This window comes from Macaca thibetana, chromosome 3 (assembly GCF_024542745.1).
Source record: "Macaca thibetana thibetana isolate TM-01 chromosome 3, ASM2454274v1, whole genome shotgun sequence".
Classification (NCBI taxonomy): Eukaryota; Metazoa; Chordata; class Mammalia; order Primates; family Cercopithecidae; genus Macaca; species Macaca thibetana.
Genome location: NC_065580.1, coordinates 72,906,364 through 72,922,361, shown reverse-complemented (window position 1 = coordinate 72,922,361; position 15,998 = coordinate 72,906,364). Strand labels below are relative to the sequence as shown.

Genomic DNA, 15,998 nt, shown 5'->3' with positions numbered 1-15,998 from the left:
TTGAATACATACCTTTATAGAGGTAAATCTTTATGGTTTTGTGTAGGTTTTTGTTTGTTTGTTTGTTTTGTTTTGTTTTGTTTTGTTGAGAGAGAGAGGGTCTTGCAGTCTTTGGGGCATTTGCTTTTTTGATAAGCTCAACTTTGGAACCTTTTACAAAGTAGAAATAGAGCCCTGCTTGTCATCCAATGAGATAATTTGGTCACAGATATGCTAAGGCTATTTGAAACTGTATTTCCAAAATCAATGACTTTGGCTCGTTTGAAAAGTAGGTGGTTATGACTGGTGTAGTGAGCCCAGTTCCATGTAATACTGTCTTGAGATCAATCTTCTCATTTAGTTAAATCCACAAGGCTTCAATATTAATTTCCTTCTAAATGGCCAGGTCCATATTGCAATCGCACCTGGGATGGATGGCTGTGCTGGGATGACACACCGGCTGGAGTACTGTCCTATCAGTTCTGCCCAGATTATTTTCCAGATTTTGATCCATCAGGTAGAGTGCTTATTTTCATTTTATGCTCTTGCTATGAATTAGAGTTTTCATGGTTTTGAGAAGAAAATCCGATACAAAATGTACCTACCTAATCATACTCCACATTTCAGCAGCTTCTGAAGCGTTTCCTTAATTGAAATACTGCTTAGTTGTACAAATATTACAAGCTGTCCTTTTTTTAAGGCATATTGCTGGTCAGTTATATGTGTTGGTATTAAATTCTGGTTTATAAACATAGCTTTTCTAAAACTCTGTGAATAGTTTTATTTAAATGTGAGTTTTAAACATTTTTCAATTGTCTCACTGAAAAGGGGGTAGAAATCTTAATTATGAAGGAGACCCAGATGCTGAAACTAAATAGATTACCTATGGGCACAACATATAGGTTGTTAATGGGTGAAATTTGTTCCTGAGAGTAAAGTGAGTCTGAGCCTACAGGGGTTAAGTGGCTTTAGAATCCCAATTAAAGAAGAAAAATGAATCTACCCCTGAAACAATGTTTGAAAAATGCTTTTTGTGCTTCCTTCAAGAGTAAAAGATCTAATTTGTCCCTGAAAACAAAATTTCACCTCAGTAAGGCAGAGATAATGTAAGTGGGATTGCAGAGGACCTCTTTTAAAACCAGTGCAGGCTAGCCACTTCTGGGAATTCCCATTGTGATGGAAAAGTTGGGATGTGAAGAAAGAAAGGGCTCTGTGCTGTGCGCTAAATCGGCTACATTCCTGGAATCTCTAACTAAATGCTATTTGATGATAATCCTTCAGGACCTTATTGACTCTTCCCAATGAATGATGCTTCATTAATCTTTATTTGACAACTACATTAGAAGTAACTTGATTGGCACAAAGAGCTGTTGTGCAGTTGAGGATACTAGGCCAGTTCCAAAGTAACAATGCGGCTCTTGCCAAAGTGGATATAAATATTGACTACAAGGCAAGATTTTGATCAACAAATCAGAGATTTCCAGGCATCGATCCATCTTTTCAGCCTGGTTCTTATACAGAAACCTCTCAGCTGCAGGACAAATTCACTTTAAAATGTGTCTGAAATATATACATATATTCCAAACTTAAATTATAAATACACACACACACACACACACACACACAAAAAAAAAAAAAACACATTAATGAAATGCCAGAGGTTTCACTTTGGAAAAAGTCCTTGGTAAAAGACAGATAGTGAAAGAACTGTATTGAAATTCAAAAGAGGCTGACATTCTGAAGGAATATGCGGGAATGTAAAAAGCAAAATTTAACAAGAAAGCATTTACAGCCCCACACTTTAAGCCAAACAAACAACTTTAATGGCACAGAGCCAAGATGGTCCAAATATGGTTTGGGACAGTGATTCTCAACCCAGATGCCCTTTCACAAAATGAAAAAAAAATGGTGAGCTTTTAAAAAATGCAGATGCCTGACCCTGCCCAGATCAATAGAATTTGAATCTCTAGGGACAGGACCTCAGAATCTTCAAGTAGTTCCCCCATGTGAATCTAGAGTAAGAGAAGCACATCGTACTTTTCACAGGTCAGTCCACACATAGAGTATTTTAGAGAGAAATATCAATCATCAAAGCACATGTGGAGAGTCTCCAGGCTGTGAGCGGACAAGCTGTGGGGAGTGAGTAATGGAGGATGTTTGGTTTGTAAAGGGAAGACCCAGAGTAAACATAATCCTTTCTTCAAATATTGAAAGACTCATCAGGTGAAGGAGAACAAATTCTTGATAGTTGTAACAGTTAAAACCAAGAAATGACTCGATCCAGACTTAAGTTAAAACAAAACAAAAAATACCGTTTCCTATAGCCTCGTTCATGAATGGAATGACCTTTAAGAGTAGCATCTCTCTGCATACAATATATTTTCCCATATACAGCTACATAACTTCATTGAAACCAAATTGTATTCATTTTATTTAAAAAAAACTACTTTCGGCAATCTGATAAATATAAAATGTGGCCACTTTTAAAAATCGCAAGTAAACTTGGAAGGGTTGGTCATTGACAAATAATGTTAGCAAAATAATTGATAAATTTTCAACATCAATTTTTTGTGCTGATCAGTGCTAATCCTTTTTCACACGTTGTTAATATCCAATAGAGATGCTTTAAATAGGGTTTGTCTGGTGGCTATCTCAGTAAATTTACAGTTATAAGTTTTCTTATTTAACTTTGTAACGGATTTACATGAAGCAGTAATGATTCTAATAGGTTGCTTGAAAACATCTTTTGCTTGAAAAAATATTTTTTCATACATTTTAAATAAAAATTAAACATACAAATAACTCTATAACCTGCAGTTTAAATCTTGCATTTAGTAAAATAATATCTGTTTCAGTCATACAATAAAAAATGATGAATTACACCTAAAAACTGCCAAGGAAAAAGGATTTTTGTACTAGCTCTTAGCAGATTGAGTAACCAAACCTACTAGCAGAAAATTGTTTTAAATATTATCAGATCTCAGTGATTTTTCAGCCAAATAAGGTTCCCTTTTTTTCAGTATGTTTTTTCCTTAGCCTTTAAAACAATAGCAATGTTCTTCAAATATTACCATATGATTCTGACTTCCACATCCTGTGCTAAAAAAGAAAATAACCATCTATAAAAGCATTATCTATAGGTACAGCAATGCTTTGCCTTTGTTAACATAGGAAAATGCTTCAAAAATATTTTCCCTGAGAAATTATCAAAGATTAAAATTTTGTGAAGATTCCAAATACACTTGCAAAATCTCCCTGCATATTATACCAATCTAGGCTTGCTATTTGATTTCTCAGACAATAAACACATCACATAGGTGCTTTGAAGAACTAGAGAATATCTGAATGATTGAGATTAAATTTGGCAAGTACATTCATTTTAATATTTGCTTGTTCATTATTTCTATGTTATTTAATTCAACCTGATTTTTTCTTTCAGTTGCTTGGCCAATTCAGAGGTTAGAATTTAAATATTATCTTGTAGCCAACAACATTATCTAAAATTCTTTAGGTCACTGGAATGGAATATAGATAACCTTGATCATTTATGAGATTTCACCTTCTAGAGTCCCAGTACGAAATTAAAATATTGTTGACTGGTATTATAATACAATCCAGCTAAATTCTAATTTTAGTTAAGTGCCACTTTAGTTGTTTGCTAACAATATACTAGTTTCACAGTGTGTTTATCCTGCTGATAATAATGTCTTGATAAATATTATCTCACCATTCTGACCACTCTTTACTCCCAATATATATTGTGATTTCCCAGCCTCATGCACTTAACCCAGAATCTCAGATATATACTCAGTTAATAATTTAAGCAACATACAGAACAAAGAAGTTTTCTTATTTATTTCTAAGATAGAGCACTTGATGTAGGGTCTGGTAATGATAAGTTATCAAATATTATTTTAAAAAATTATGAAAATTGCTATCATGGCCTAATATTTTAGTATGAATTTCAGCAAAGATATTATGAGTCATCCCCATGAGAACTTATTATTTCTATCAAATTTGGAACTTTACTTTGTACTGATACATATACACTGGCTAAAAAATTAAAATTCAAAAAGCACCAAGGCTTTATCATATTGTAACCAGCACTGAACATATCACACAAAAATAATTGAAAAAACAATAAGCCTGATGAGAACCAGCAGACACCACAAAGCAAGCACTTGGAAGGTTCTTTCTCAGGGCCCAAACAAAATCTTCTTGTCCTTTTCCTCCAAAATATTTTAGTGTAAGCGGAACTCTTAACCTCAGTGAGCAACCCCAGAATCATTGACCTGCTGGTTGGAGGGACAGTAAGATGCCAGGCTTTCCTCCTCTTTGCTAAGCATCAATTTAAAAAAAAAAAAAAGTGGGGGGCCAAACCAGTGTTATCTTTTATTTCTATGCCAAATCCAGTTTCCAGGTGCCATTTACATCGTCTTATTTTCTCACCTACATCTGCATCTTAACAATAAGGGCTTACCTGTTTTGTTTCCTCTGTTCAGTTGGCACATTGCCACAGAAATAAGTGGCTTAATTAGTGCTTAATAGCTCTGCAATAGATTTGGAATGAAGTAGACTCGGATTTGATGCCTGACCTTACTAGATGCTAGTTATGGAAGGGAAATTTACTTATATATAAAATGGGAAGAACAATATTCACTTCAAAGACTCATTATTAAAGTTAAAGAAGATAATTCTACAAAGCGCTGAGCGGTGCCTGGCCCCCACATAGCGAAGGTGGAGATCTTTAATATGTCAGTCCAGCTGAGTTAGGAATTTCATTAACAAGCATCTATGAGATACTTTAAAAAGTAAACAGTAAAGGCTAAAGCCTGGATCCCTATATATTTTCTGTGGGATGAAGAGAGATGATTCAAATGAAATCTCTTGAGAGGCAGAAAAATGACCTCTTGATATATCCCTTAGTTTTGGACTTCTTTGTTCTATTGGATTTAACCATATGGGACTGGGAAGATTTGACCATTTGATCCAAAAATTATTGTTTCATACAGTTAATCTAATGAAAAAACATTGCAAGTAAATAAAGAAAGGTATGTTCTTGTTCTTCTCCAATAGTTTCCATCTACAATCAAAAGTTTAATGTCTGTTAAAAAATTACGAGGGAGAGTATAGGTAGCACTTTGGAGTCTGACCCATATCCATGTCTTTGGGTCTAAATCCTGGTTCAGTCTCAGTGGCTTTTCAAGCCCATGACTCCTCTCACTGTCTGCTTTGAATTTGTAAAATGAAGATGACAGTGCCTACTTCACATGGCTTTGCTAAAGTTAAAATGAGACAATGCATATTAATACACTTTGTATAATACATGATTTGTGATAGTCTCTATTGACATATTCACATTCAAGTTCTATAAAGTGATTAATATGTTGGAATGGCTTTTAAGCTTTAATTTATTATTTTTCCTTCTTGGGATTTTGAGATATTTGTGTGATAATTATTATGTTTCATTAACAGAAAAGGTTACAAAATACTGTGATGAAAACGGCGTTTGGTTTAAACATCCTGAAAACAATCGAACCTGGTCCAACTATACTTTGTGCAATGCTTTCACTCCTGAGAAACTGAAGGTAGGTTCTTTTTCACATTTCAGTATTGAGTGAGAATGTCATTATTTGTACAAGGAAATGGACATATAACTGTAAAATATCTGCTACCGAGAAACCAACAGATTTTGTGGAAAGAAATCATATGATAACTGGTAAGTTCTAGGAATCTCTAGAGCAGCATTAGAGAAAATGACGTTTCACTTCTTGGTTGGCACTCAGAGTCAAGAGTCAATTGAAGTTCCATGAGCATACAGAATCAGTCCATTTATGGCAGGGGGATAAGTGTCCATAGAGCAGATGAACGGATTCCCAATGATGCCAAAATTAGGCAACATTTCAAGGGACTCTCTAACATCTCACTTTTCCTGGAAGAGTTTCAAAACTACAGATTTTTCCACAAGTCACAAGACAGCATGCTTCCCCTATGTTGGCCATGACCTTAGTTTTACAATAAGGCACAGAAAGAACTCCTAAAGTGGGGCATCTCATCAGTCCGCTAATACAGGTATGGCTGCTTAGATTATTTTCAGTGGAAGTTCATTCTTATTTGTTAGTACTTGCATTTTACTGTCTGTTAAATATTTTGAATATTATCTCTGCTTAGAAATATTCGTCTAAGCAAATGGTGGGGGAACAGATGCTCTTTCTTCCTCGGATGCATCAAAAATCTGAAAAGTTCACTAAGTCTACAACCAACCTCCTCACGACACAGAACTGGGAGTTACAGTTGGTCAGTGTTTAGCTGTGCAGGGCGTCTCTAAGCAACCCTGCTGACTCTAACATAAACCTATCATTTCCGTCAAAGATAGGCCTGTATACTAAATAATTATTCAGTTGAAAGCTAAAAGCACACTAGTGCCTTTGTTTGTTGTTGAGATGCTTTCAGGGTGTAGAAAAGTTTTCTTTTATTAAAAACAAAACAAATAACAACAAAAACAAACAAGATGAACATATAGCTTAGAGACCAATTGAATAGGAGGGACACCTCATCACAAGCACAGGCTAAGGCACCATGGTCAGTTGTCTCTTTACAAATGGTTTAGTCACCCTGAGAACCAGATGCATGTCTATACCCTAATGGAGAGCTGTTAATAAAGTCTGATTAATAAGCTATGTCATGGAGTAGTGAATTTTCTGAATGAGTGCTGATTATGATGTTACAGAAAAAAAATTATGCTGACGTTAACTGGATTGTTGTAAGTGTGCAAGTCCAAATCATTCTTAGTGTTGTCTTTGGACTTCTCACATACACTGGCTACATCTGAGAAGGAAATAATTTAAAGAAGAAATGCTCCTCTCTAGGCACCTAGTATAATGATTAAATGCTTTCCACAAGTCTTCCATATAAATATCGTCACATTAAAATTTGAAGGAACCAACGTAGAATTCATTTAAAAAAAAAACTCACCCTTGAGAATGACACAAGGATGGCAACTAAATTATAAGTTGTTGATTTAATCTTACGTATTTAGACAACTCTATTTCAGAAGAACAAATGTTTTTAAAAGGAGTATTCTGGAAGCAACTGAAAAGAATATGAATTAAGTTATATAAATTTTTCTTAGAAATAAAGTATGCAAAGATTTCTTAAAAGACTGACAGAAGAGGGAGTGCAGATATATCCAAATTAATTAAGGGGCAAGAGTGTTCTACGTAGTAAACTATTTAGAAGGAAAAACTTTTAGAAAATGCCTCTCCTGATATTGTCTACAAGTGAAGTTAGAAAAATAGCTAGAAAATGAATTCCTGGGAGAAAAGATAGGAGGTGAATGTTTGTGTGTGTGTGTGTGTGTGTGTGTGTGTGTGTGTGTGTGTGTGTTTAAGATTCCTAAATCCCTCCCAAGAAAGCTCTCTGAAGATTTTATCAGCTCCAATTATAAACCTACTATTCTAACTTTATTAACATTTCCTGTAAGAGTAAAATATGCTATTAAGAGAGTGGTATCAACAATGAAAATGCCCCAAAAATATGGAATGCCTGGTCAAATGATGCAACAGGCACAACTTAGGAGAAGCTAATTAGTCCATTTTGAAATTCTAAGGTCTAGAAAAGGAATGCTCATTTCAGGACAGCAATAATGCACATAACCAAGAAAGGGCTCTGAACAGTTTGGGTGCATTTTAACTGAATTAGTGCTTCAATCCCAGACTCTTCCTGAGGAAATTGACAAAAATCAAAATGTTCAAGGCTATATAAATCCCACATTTATTCCAGGAAATCAAAGAACTTCATAGAGGTTATTCGTTCTATCTACACTACATTTGCATTCATACCAAGACCCAACAAACTGTGGAAGGAACTTAAGACCAAAAGTCAAGAGATTAAGGTACAACTACAAAATAATATACAAATTATGCTCCACCAAGAAAAACAAGTGAAAACAAAATCCCTAATTACAATAGATTCAAGTCTACTTCAATTACAGTTGATGAAACTGGCTAAATAGTACAAAATGCAAAAGCTAGTGTCAAAATAGAGTGAATGAGAGAGAGAGACTAGAAACATAGAAACAGACAAAGAGAAACAGAGAGACAGAGAAGACAGAGAGATGGGTGACTAGATCAATTGCTGTTTTCTCTGTGATAAAATTATATTATAAGGAAAGGAAAGATTGTGATGACTAGGAAATAAAATATGCTATGACATGCATTTCATGAGAGGGACATTCTTCCAAGTCAACATAACATTATGGGAGAATAAATAAAATTAACCATGATTATGAAAAAAAGAATTATCAAATGGCTGCCAAGGGGAAAGTTTGCAGCTTCAACCAACTAAATACTAATGATATCATTTTAAACAAAGGCATAGCAACCCGCCACCATACTATCCTCACCCTCTGTATATGCTGAGAGTCAGGACAGCTTGGAAAGTTGATTGCTATTTTGCCAGGTCTGTGGTATAGAATTATGTATCCACTGTCTAAAAGATTCCAGAAGTTTAAAACTACCGGGATTGCTTACTGGGCTTAGGGATGATAATTTTTAATGAACATAAAGCTACTTCTGAAATATATTTTTGAATGAGGAACTTCATCTCAAAGAACTTTATTCTTTGAAAATGACAATTTATTTTCATACCATGAGTAAAGATAAAAAATAATTTCATTGTCTGAAATATTTGTTATAATTGTAGCAGTTTTTTAAAAGGAGGAAAACATTTGTTGATTTACATATATTTAGGAAAAGGAATGATTTTCTCTCTGATGAATCATTCATTCATTTTGTGTTTGTTTTTACTTTTTGTTGTTCCAGAATGCCTATGTTCTGTACTATTTGGCTATCGTGGGTCATTCTTTGTCAATTTTCACCTTAGTGATTTCCCTGGGGATTTTCGTGTTTTTCAAGTAAGTACGCTTACAGCATCTGCTCTTTATTTCCTCCTTTAAGTTATTGAAATAAATGGTGAATTCTGCAAGAGTGGAGGTGTGGAAGGGTCTTCAGCAAATTACAAGCGACATGCAATGTTAGGAGTCATGAAGTAGCAAGAAAAATGAAATGAATTTAAATATGCTTTTAATCCTATCTTTGGGGAGAAGGGGATAAATTTATATCATTTTCAAAAGCACTATGCCTTGAGGCTTCCTAAAGTAAGACAGTCCTGTGAGCCCATAAGTACACTGTTGTAACATGGTAAAGGTTCCATTTACCATGGGTAAGTTACCATTAAGGGTAGAGGAGAGGATTCTCCACCTTCTTTACTCCCACTCTAATTTTCGGCGACCATAGCCACAAATCCACATATACCCTGCCTAATTATTTCTTGCTAGCATATGTAAGACTAAGGAATAAACAAGCACATCAGAGCATGTTTCTACAAAACCTAATTTAATATGCTTGTCTTTAGGTTTTATGGTGCACAATTATGCTAGAAAGCAAAATATGAGAAAACACACAAGGAAAACTTGAATACTTTAAGTTATCTTGTCAACTTACATGAATATAAATTAGGATCTTTACAGGTAATGGTACATTTAAGTTAGAAACTGTTATGTATGCTTTCATCACAACAAACTTTAGTGAAAATAAAGCACTCATAACATTGTCCTAGGCTGGCTTTCTGAAGTATATTCTCAAATGTAGATTCAGAGTAAGCCACATGTGTATTTTTCTCTAGACACACCACGGTTCAGTAAATATGTTAGAAACTGAAGTAAATTAGATAAAAATGAAATAATATATGTAAGGTGTCTGGATTCATGTCTGACACATAAGTGAAATAGGTGTTTGATATCATTATTATTATTATTGGTAGTAATAATAGTCATGGTGGTATCATAGAAATCATAAAGAAAAGCCCTTTTGCAGACTCAGATGACAAACAATCATCCACACTTAAAAAATGTGGTAGTGTAAAAAAAATATGAAAAAAAAATGTGGTATGTGATTAAATGTACAGTGATTCACATATAGAATGAGGGGGGAGAAGAATATATATGTATTTATCACCCCTGAACTATATACTTAAAATTGCAAAGATGGTAAATTATACATCTATACTTTACCTCAAAAAATAAATTTAAAACATAGAACAATAGAATCTTGATTTGATTTTTGGTAAAACATTGTCAGGATAGTACTAAGGAAAATCAAACCAAGGGGAGAATAATCACCTGTAAATACATCCTTAGTACAATTACTATTTTTTCCTTCATCATTTTTCAATCTTTGTCTGTATCTTAGTCAAGATTCTTATATTGACTAAGCAATAGAAGTGAATAGCAATTTTTAACTGGATAGCAAATGATAACATAAACAAACAGACAATGAGCTCCTTCTATAAATGGTTTAACAGGAGAAAGACTGATAAACAAAGCAAAACGACATGAATTATTAATTACTCAAATTAGAATAGAAGAATATTTTCGATGATTAGAATACAGTATTCACACAACATGATTAATCTTGGAATGTCTTCATTTTTCAATTGCACTTCATTATGGCAAATAAACATATCATCATGGTTCTGAAACAAATTTTATTTTAAAATATGCCACTAAAGCATATTTTTTAAGTTTTTTAAATATAATCATAAAAAAATTGAAAGAAAAATTTCCCAAATTTGTAATCATGCAACTAATTGTAGTTAGGACTTTAAAGGTAATAATGTCAAAGGCATTATAGATCTTAATTCCTTTTTTCTCCAGTAACTTAAATAAGTGAGGAGATGTGAAAGCCAAATCAGCAAAGAAATTAAGAATTTTTTTTCAATGATCATTTCTATATTAAGCTACTGAAGATGGGTGTGTTAAAGTGCAGCACATGGGCAAAGTAGAATATTTCTCAACTCCAGTTAGTCTCAAAGCAAAATGATGCTGATCAAACCCTTGCGAGAGTGTGAGGACAGATTGTCTAGAAAGCACCCAACTTTGCCCTGCTGTCTCTCAGTTCTAAGAACCAACTAAACAGCAACTTAAATCTGAGGAAGAAAAACAAGTCTTATTGATGTATCATCTGAGCCTAATAATGAGAAGAAATGAACTGAAACAGCTAGTTCTTCAGAGCAGACACAACAAGAAACAAATGACATACCAAAAGCACATATGTTGAGATGCCAAATATTCAAACCAAAAAAAGCTGTATAAAATTTTTATACTTGTTTTCAACCATATCTTAAACCTTACCCAAAGTAAAAATATAAAGGACTTCTGTTTTCTTAAAATTTAAGTTCGATCCTGACCCTTTAATATTTTTTATATTTGAATTTCAGAAACATTAAAAGTGATTGTGGAAGTAGAAAATAATACTGATATATCACTGGAATTTATTTGTGAATTAGCAAACTTTTTCCAGAATTTATTTTCAAATACTCTACATCGTCTTTAAGATCTTCACTGCACATTACAATAGAAAGTTTCATAATTTATGCACTTAAATGGCATCATCTGTGTGCAACCTGAGCAAAAAATATCATCACTCCCTTGCTTAATTCTATATTCCCAGGGTTGAGTAATTTTGCAGACTCCAAACAGTTTTATAAAACTTTCAGGAAACCAGAGTGAAAAGTTACCCAGCTCCAATTCTGAGAACTGATGCCCCATTCATAATCACTCCATTGAAATCTCACTGTAAAGCCCTCAGAACTCCTCAAATGTACCTTATGAAAAGGAGGAACCCTGCAGCTGTCCTCCTCAAATGAGCAGGCCTAGGAGGCCTGCAGAGAAATTTAAAGTCACTGACCATACAGGAGGCTTTAGAACTGCCAATACCTCACTAAAATCTTGGGATATTACTCAGAATTAGTTTATTAAAATATGCCTTTAATCTTAATGTAATTTTATTCTGAGCATGCAGGGGAAGGTAAAAGGCAGAACTATGTAAACTTAAAGCAAATAGAAATCATGCTCCTTGTGCTGTTGGAAAATTAATGTATAAATTTATATAAAGCCTTCATTTTAATAGAAGAAAATTGATCTTCTATACCATCTTCCTAGAGAAAGAGAAAATGTAGAAAAAAACGGTTTCTCGGGTTTAATTCATAGAAAAGTCAGCATTAAAAATCTTAACTGTTCAAAAGTTTAAATAATATTCAAGATGATATGCAGGTCATTTCTGGTATACCAGTTAAAGAAAGAAGACAGCATTATTAAGATGGTATTTAGTTTAAAATCTTCACAGAAAAAATTTGAATGATAATATGGAAAGGGATTAAATATAAACATCAAATTAGTTCAGCAAGATCTCTTACTGCTGGATTCCAATAGTAAGTGTCAACAAGAGAGCCAAAATGAAGATGCCCTTAGGGAAGACTGGTTTGGGAAAGACACATAAATGGACATTTATTTGAGATTGGTTCTTGACCATTTTCAGCAAATTTCCAATAAATTCACTTATCTATAAATTTCAATTACAATTTATCAATTTGCTTTTCTGTGGAATAATCCTAAATATGTAAGCCTCTCATTGTATTACCTCATGAAAAGCATAACAGGCCATTCATTAGCATTTATTTTGACTTATTGTTATCCATGTCTTTCTGATTGGTATTTTAAATATTATTCTTGCCTGAAAGTTGATAGAAATATAGGTTGGAAAACAGGCAGTCTCTTCATTTTATTGTCTACATGACTTTACATTGGCCACATTAACCAAAAGCATATATAGGTAATCATGGAGGTCAATAAAAGTGGCTTCCAGGGGACATACTGAGGGAAGACTGATTCCTCTACAACTTACTATTCTCTTTGTTCTATGTCAGCTCTACATATTGGGTGAGTATATGAATCTTTATCTTGTGTAGTATTCACCATTATACATCTCTGGCTGCCTTCCTGTTGCTCCAAGGAAACCATGAAATCTATGGTATCAAAGATGGCCTCCTTTCTTCCAACTCACCGCTGGCAAGACAGACAACAAAGATAACTGTTGATCATACCACGGCATATTCTTCACCCATAGAATAGTGGTAATAGGAAAGGCAAGAATTTTGATTGAAAGAGAATTTATTAACGATAAGGATTTTGTGCTAAATCAAAAGGCATAAAGTCTCTTGTCAAATAGTGAAGATATATAATATATTGTATTTGAATTTTCCCAGGAGTTTTAATGCAATCCACTTCACTTCATTTTCTCTTTTCTTTTCAGTTCTCATGTTATCATGAATAACATATGATCCTTAGGTAAATGAAAATGAAAAGTTACACTAGAAGATATGACTTTGGCTTGTACCAATTACAGAAATTATCCCTAATTCATATTTTCCCATGCAGCAGGAACTTCACAACAACTTTTACTTGTTTTCTTTTTGCTACTTTCTTCATTTGCTTTGAATGTGACTATAATCACACGGTCTTATATATGAGATATATAAGAGAAAATACTGCTGTTCCTCACACTGTGATAGCAAACTCATTTACACAATCGGCAAAACTCAAGACCAATATCAAATGCCATCTCATACAACTACAAGCTCCCAAAAAGTACACACTCACACACACGGGGTACTAATAGCTTGAAACAAATGTGAAAGATTTACACCAGATAAACTATAACTATGAAAATGACTTTTTGCTTTAGCCTTAAAATGTGACATCTTGAGATTCATACTCAAGTAAATCATTATCTCTTCCTCACATTTGAATGACACCTTGATTGGTAGATTATGTTGTAGAAGTAGATTATGTTGTCTCAACCTCCTACTACTGGAGAATTTGTGGTACTTATGGTTTCCCGTCACTCAAATAATAAGCAATGTTCTGTCCATCTAAATGTCTGGATTTTTTTAATCAAGGGAATAGAATATAGTAAGTGTCAAGTTGGTGCTATTTCTACCTAAGACATCTCAGATCTGACAAAAAAATGTTGTCAGCTTCTCTCATGTTCATTTAAGAGACATATTTGTACTGAGGATTTTTAATGTTAAGTTCAATTAATTCTCTCTAGCATCCCACCCCTCTTCTTCAGAACAATTATCACAATAAAAGTAAATAAAAAATGGCATAGTATATAAGGGCCCTAAAGGCAAGAGTGCCTGTTTGTCCTCCATTATATTCCTGATATCTACCAGGTCTGGATCATAATGAGTGCACAATCATATATTTTGGATTATTGAATGAATTTTGAAAAATTTGCAGTACCTTCGACTCACTTCAAAAAGATGACTGTAAATGTTGTCAAGTTAGTATCATAAAAATTTTAAAACTCAATGAGCAAAAATTATATTAAAACTTTCAAAAAACAGAAACTCAAGTATTAGTCATACTTCTCCTTTGGAGACTAGCAGTTTATCTAGTTTTAAACTATCATTTTCTCTGTGTTTCCAATGGAAAAAAATGTATGCTTTTATATAGATACAGTACTCTTTATATATACTGTATCTATCTATATACAATATATTGTTTGTATGTGTATATGCTATATGATATATTTATTTTTAACTAGTGTTGAACAACAGGATAATGTTCCATATTAGCTAGTTAATATGAAACTGAAGAATCTGGCAAATGTTCAGTATGGTATGAAGTATAAAGTAGGAAATCATCTAACATTTAATGTAATTCATTGGTGTATTGGAAAATTGCTTAGTGGTCACAGCTCAAAACAGAACGTATTTCTTAAATATATTTTTAAATTAAAAAAAAATGAGGATTAAGCCCAATGATGTGTCAGACAGTGTTCTAGGTGTATAAAATAAATTCCTTTAGCACTTTCATTTTAGTGGGAGGAAAAGAGAGAATAACAGGCAATAAATAAACATATACTGCGTCAGGAGGTGATAAGTGTTAAGAAGAAAAGTAAAGCAGGCACACAAGAGAGTAAGCTGGAGGTGGAGGAAGTATATTTTATTCAGGGTGGCTTGGGTTTATACAGGAGAATGAAGTTAATGAAGTCATTTAAGCTAATGTACAACAGCAGATTATTGAGCTCTCCCCAGTCAAAAGAAAACCAGGCGTAAGAATATCATCACTGTATGATACATTCATTCATACTCCTTAGTTCTAGATAATGTCAATTGGCCTAAGCCAGGCTGAATTAAACAATGAATTCCATAATTAACCGCCAGTGAGAATTATAAATTGGTCTTGTGACTATGAAAGATGGCAGGTCACAGATTCGACTGTGCTGATTGCAGCAGTCACAAGATGGAAGTTTATGCAGTATAAACGATCATGAGGTTTCACATAAGTAATATTTTTGTTTAAATTTAATTTTGCAACCTACCTTTAGTGCTTTATAAAACCAGTTGGGTTTGATTTATTTAACAGACTTCCGTACTGCTGAATAGAGTAGTCCATAGAAGCATGTGTGTAAGAGAAAGCTCTTTCCTAAATCCTGTCTTTATCAGAGCCTGCCTCATGGATGTAAATTCTACATCCTATCCCTGTTCAACAAGTTGAATTTTTAAAAATATTATTTATTAATGAGTTATTGTTTATCCTTCCCAAAAAGTTGAAAACTGTAGCTATAATAGTTAAAATATGCTCTAACAGCTGCCTTTATTACTTAAATTTGCTTTTTGCTAGGGAAAATTGACAACTATTTTTCCTTTGAATTGGAAATATAGGAAGGCATTGTAAGTAAACCCAGACCATTTTTGTATTTCATTTTTCCTCAGAATTTCCTTTTCAAAATTCTTCATTTCTAACTTTATTCCATGAAGATATTTTTAGGAATAGTTAGTGTTATGAGTCATTGGCATCATTAACTGCATGTTTTAAGCTTTCACATGGCAAATGATGTTATGCTAATATTTTTTGCCCTATCAAATATGATAAATATAAGATTTTCATTTGTCTAGGATAATCACTGCAATTCTGTTATAGTCATGATGTAGGCTCTCTCCATTACACCAAAAAATGAAAATAGGATATTCAAATTAATGTTTGTTTATGTGAACATTCACACCAACACATATGTACAAGTTTATGAACTGGAGGAGAAAAGAATAAAAGCCCAACAAATTGCTTAATACCCAAAAGGTGGGGAATGACTCTGCAAAGAAACAGCAGCACT

At 33.5% G+C, this 15,998-nt stretch overlaps 1 protein-coding gene across 1 annotated transcript in view; it reads left to right on the top strand.

The window, feature by feature from the left end:
- Positions 1-15,998, top strand: part of CALCR (calcitonin receptor) — a 148,586-nt gene that overhangs the window by 95,549 nt on the left and 37,039 nt on the right. Inside the window, exons 5-7 of the mRNA XM_050785366.1 lie at positions 386-496; positions 5,455-5,567; positions 8,802-8,893. Of these exons, the coding sequence (XP_050641323.1) occupies positions 386-496; positions 5,455-5,567; positions 8,802-8,893 (316 nt within the window). The remainder of the gene's footprint in view (positions 1-385; positions 497-5,454; positions 5,568-8,801; positions 8,894-15,998) is intronic.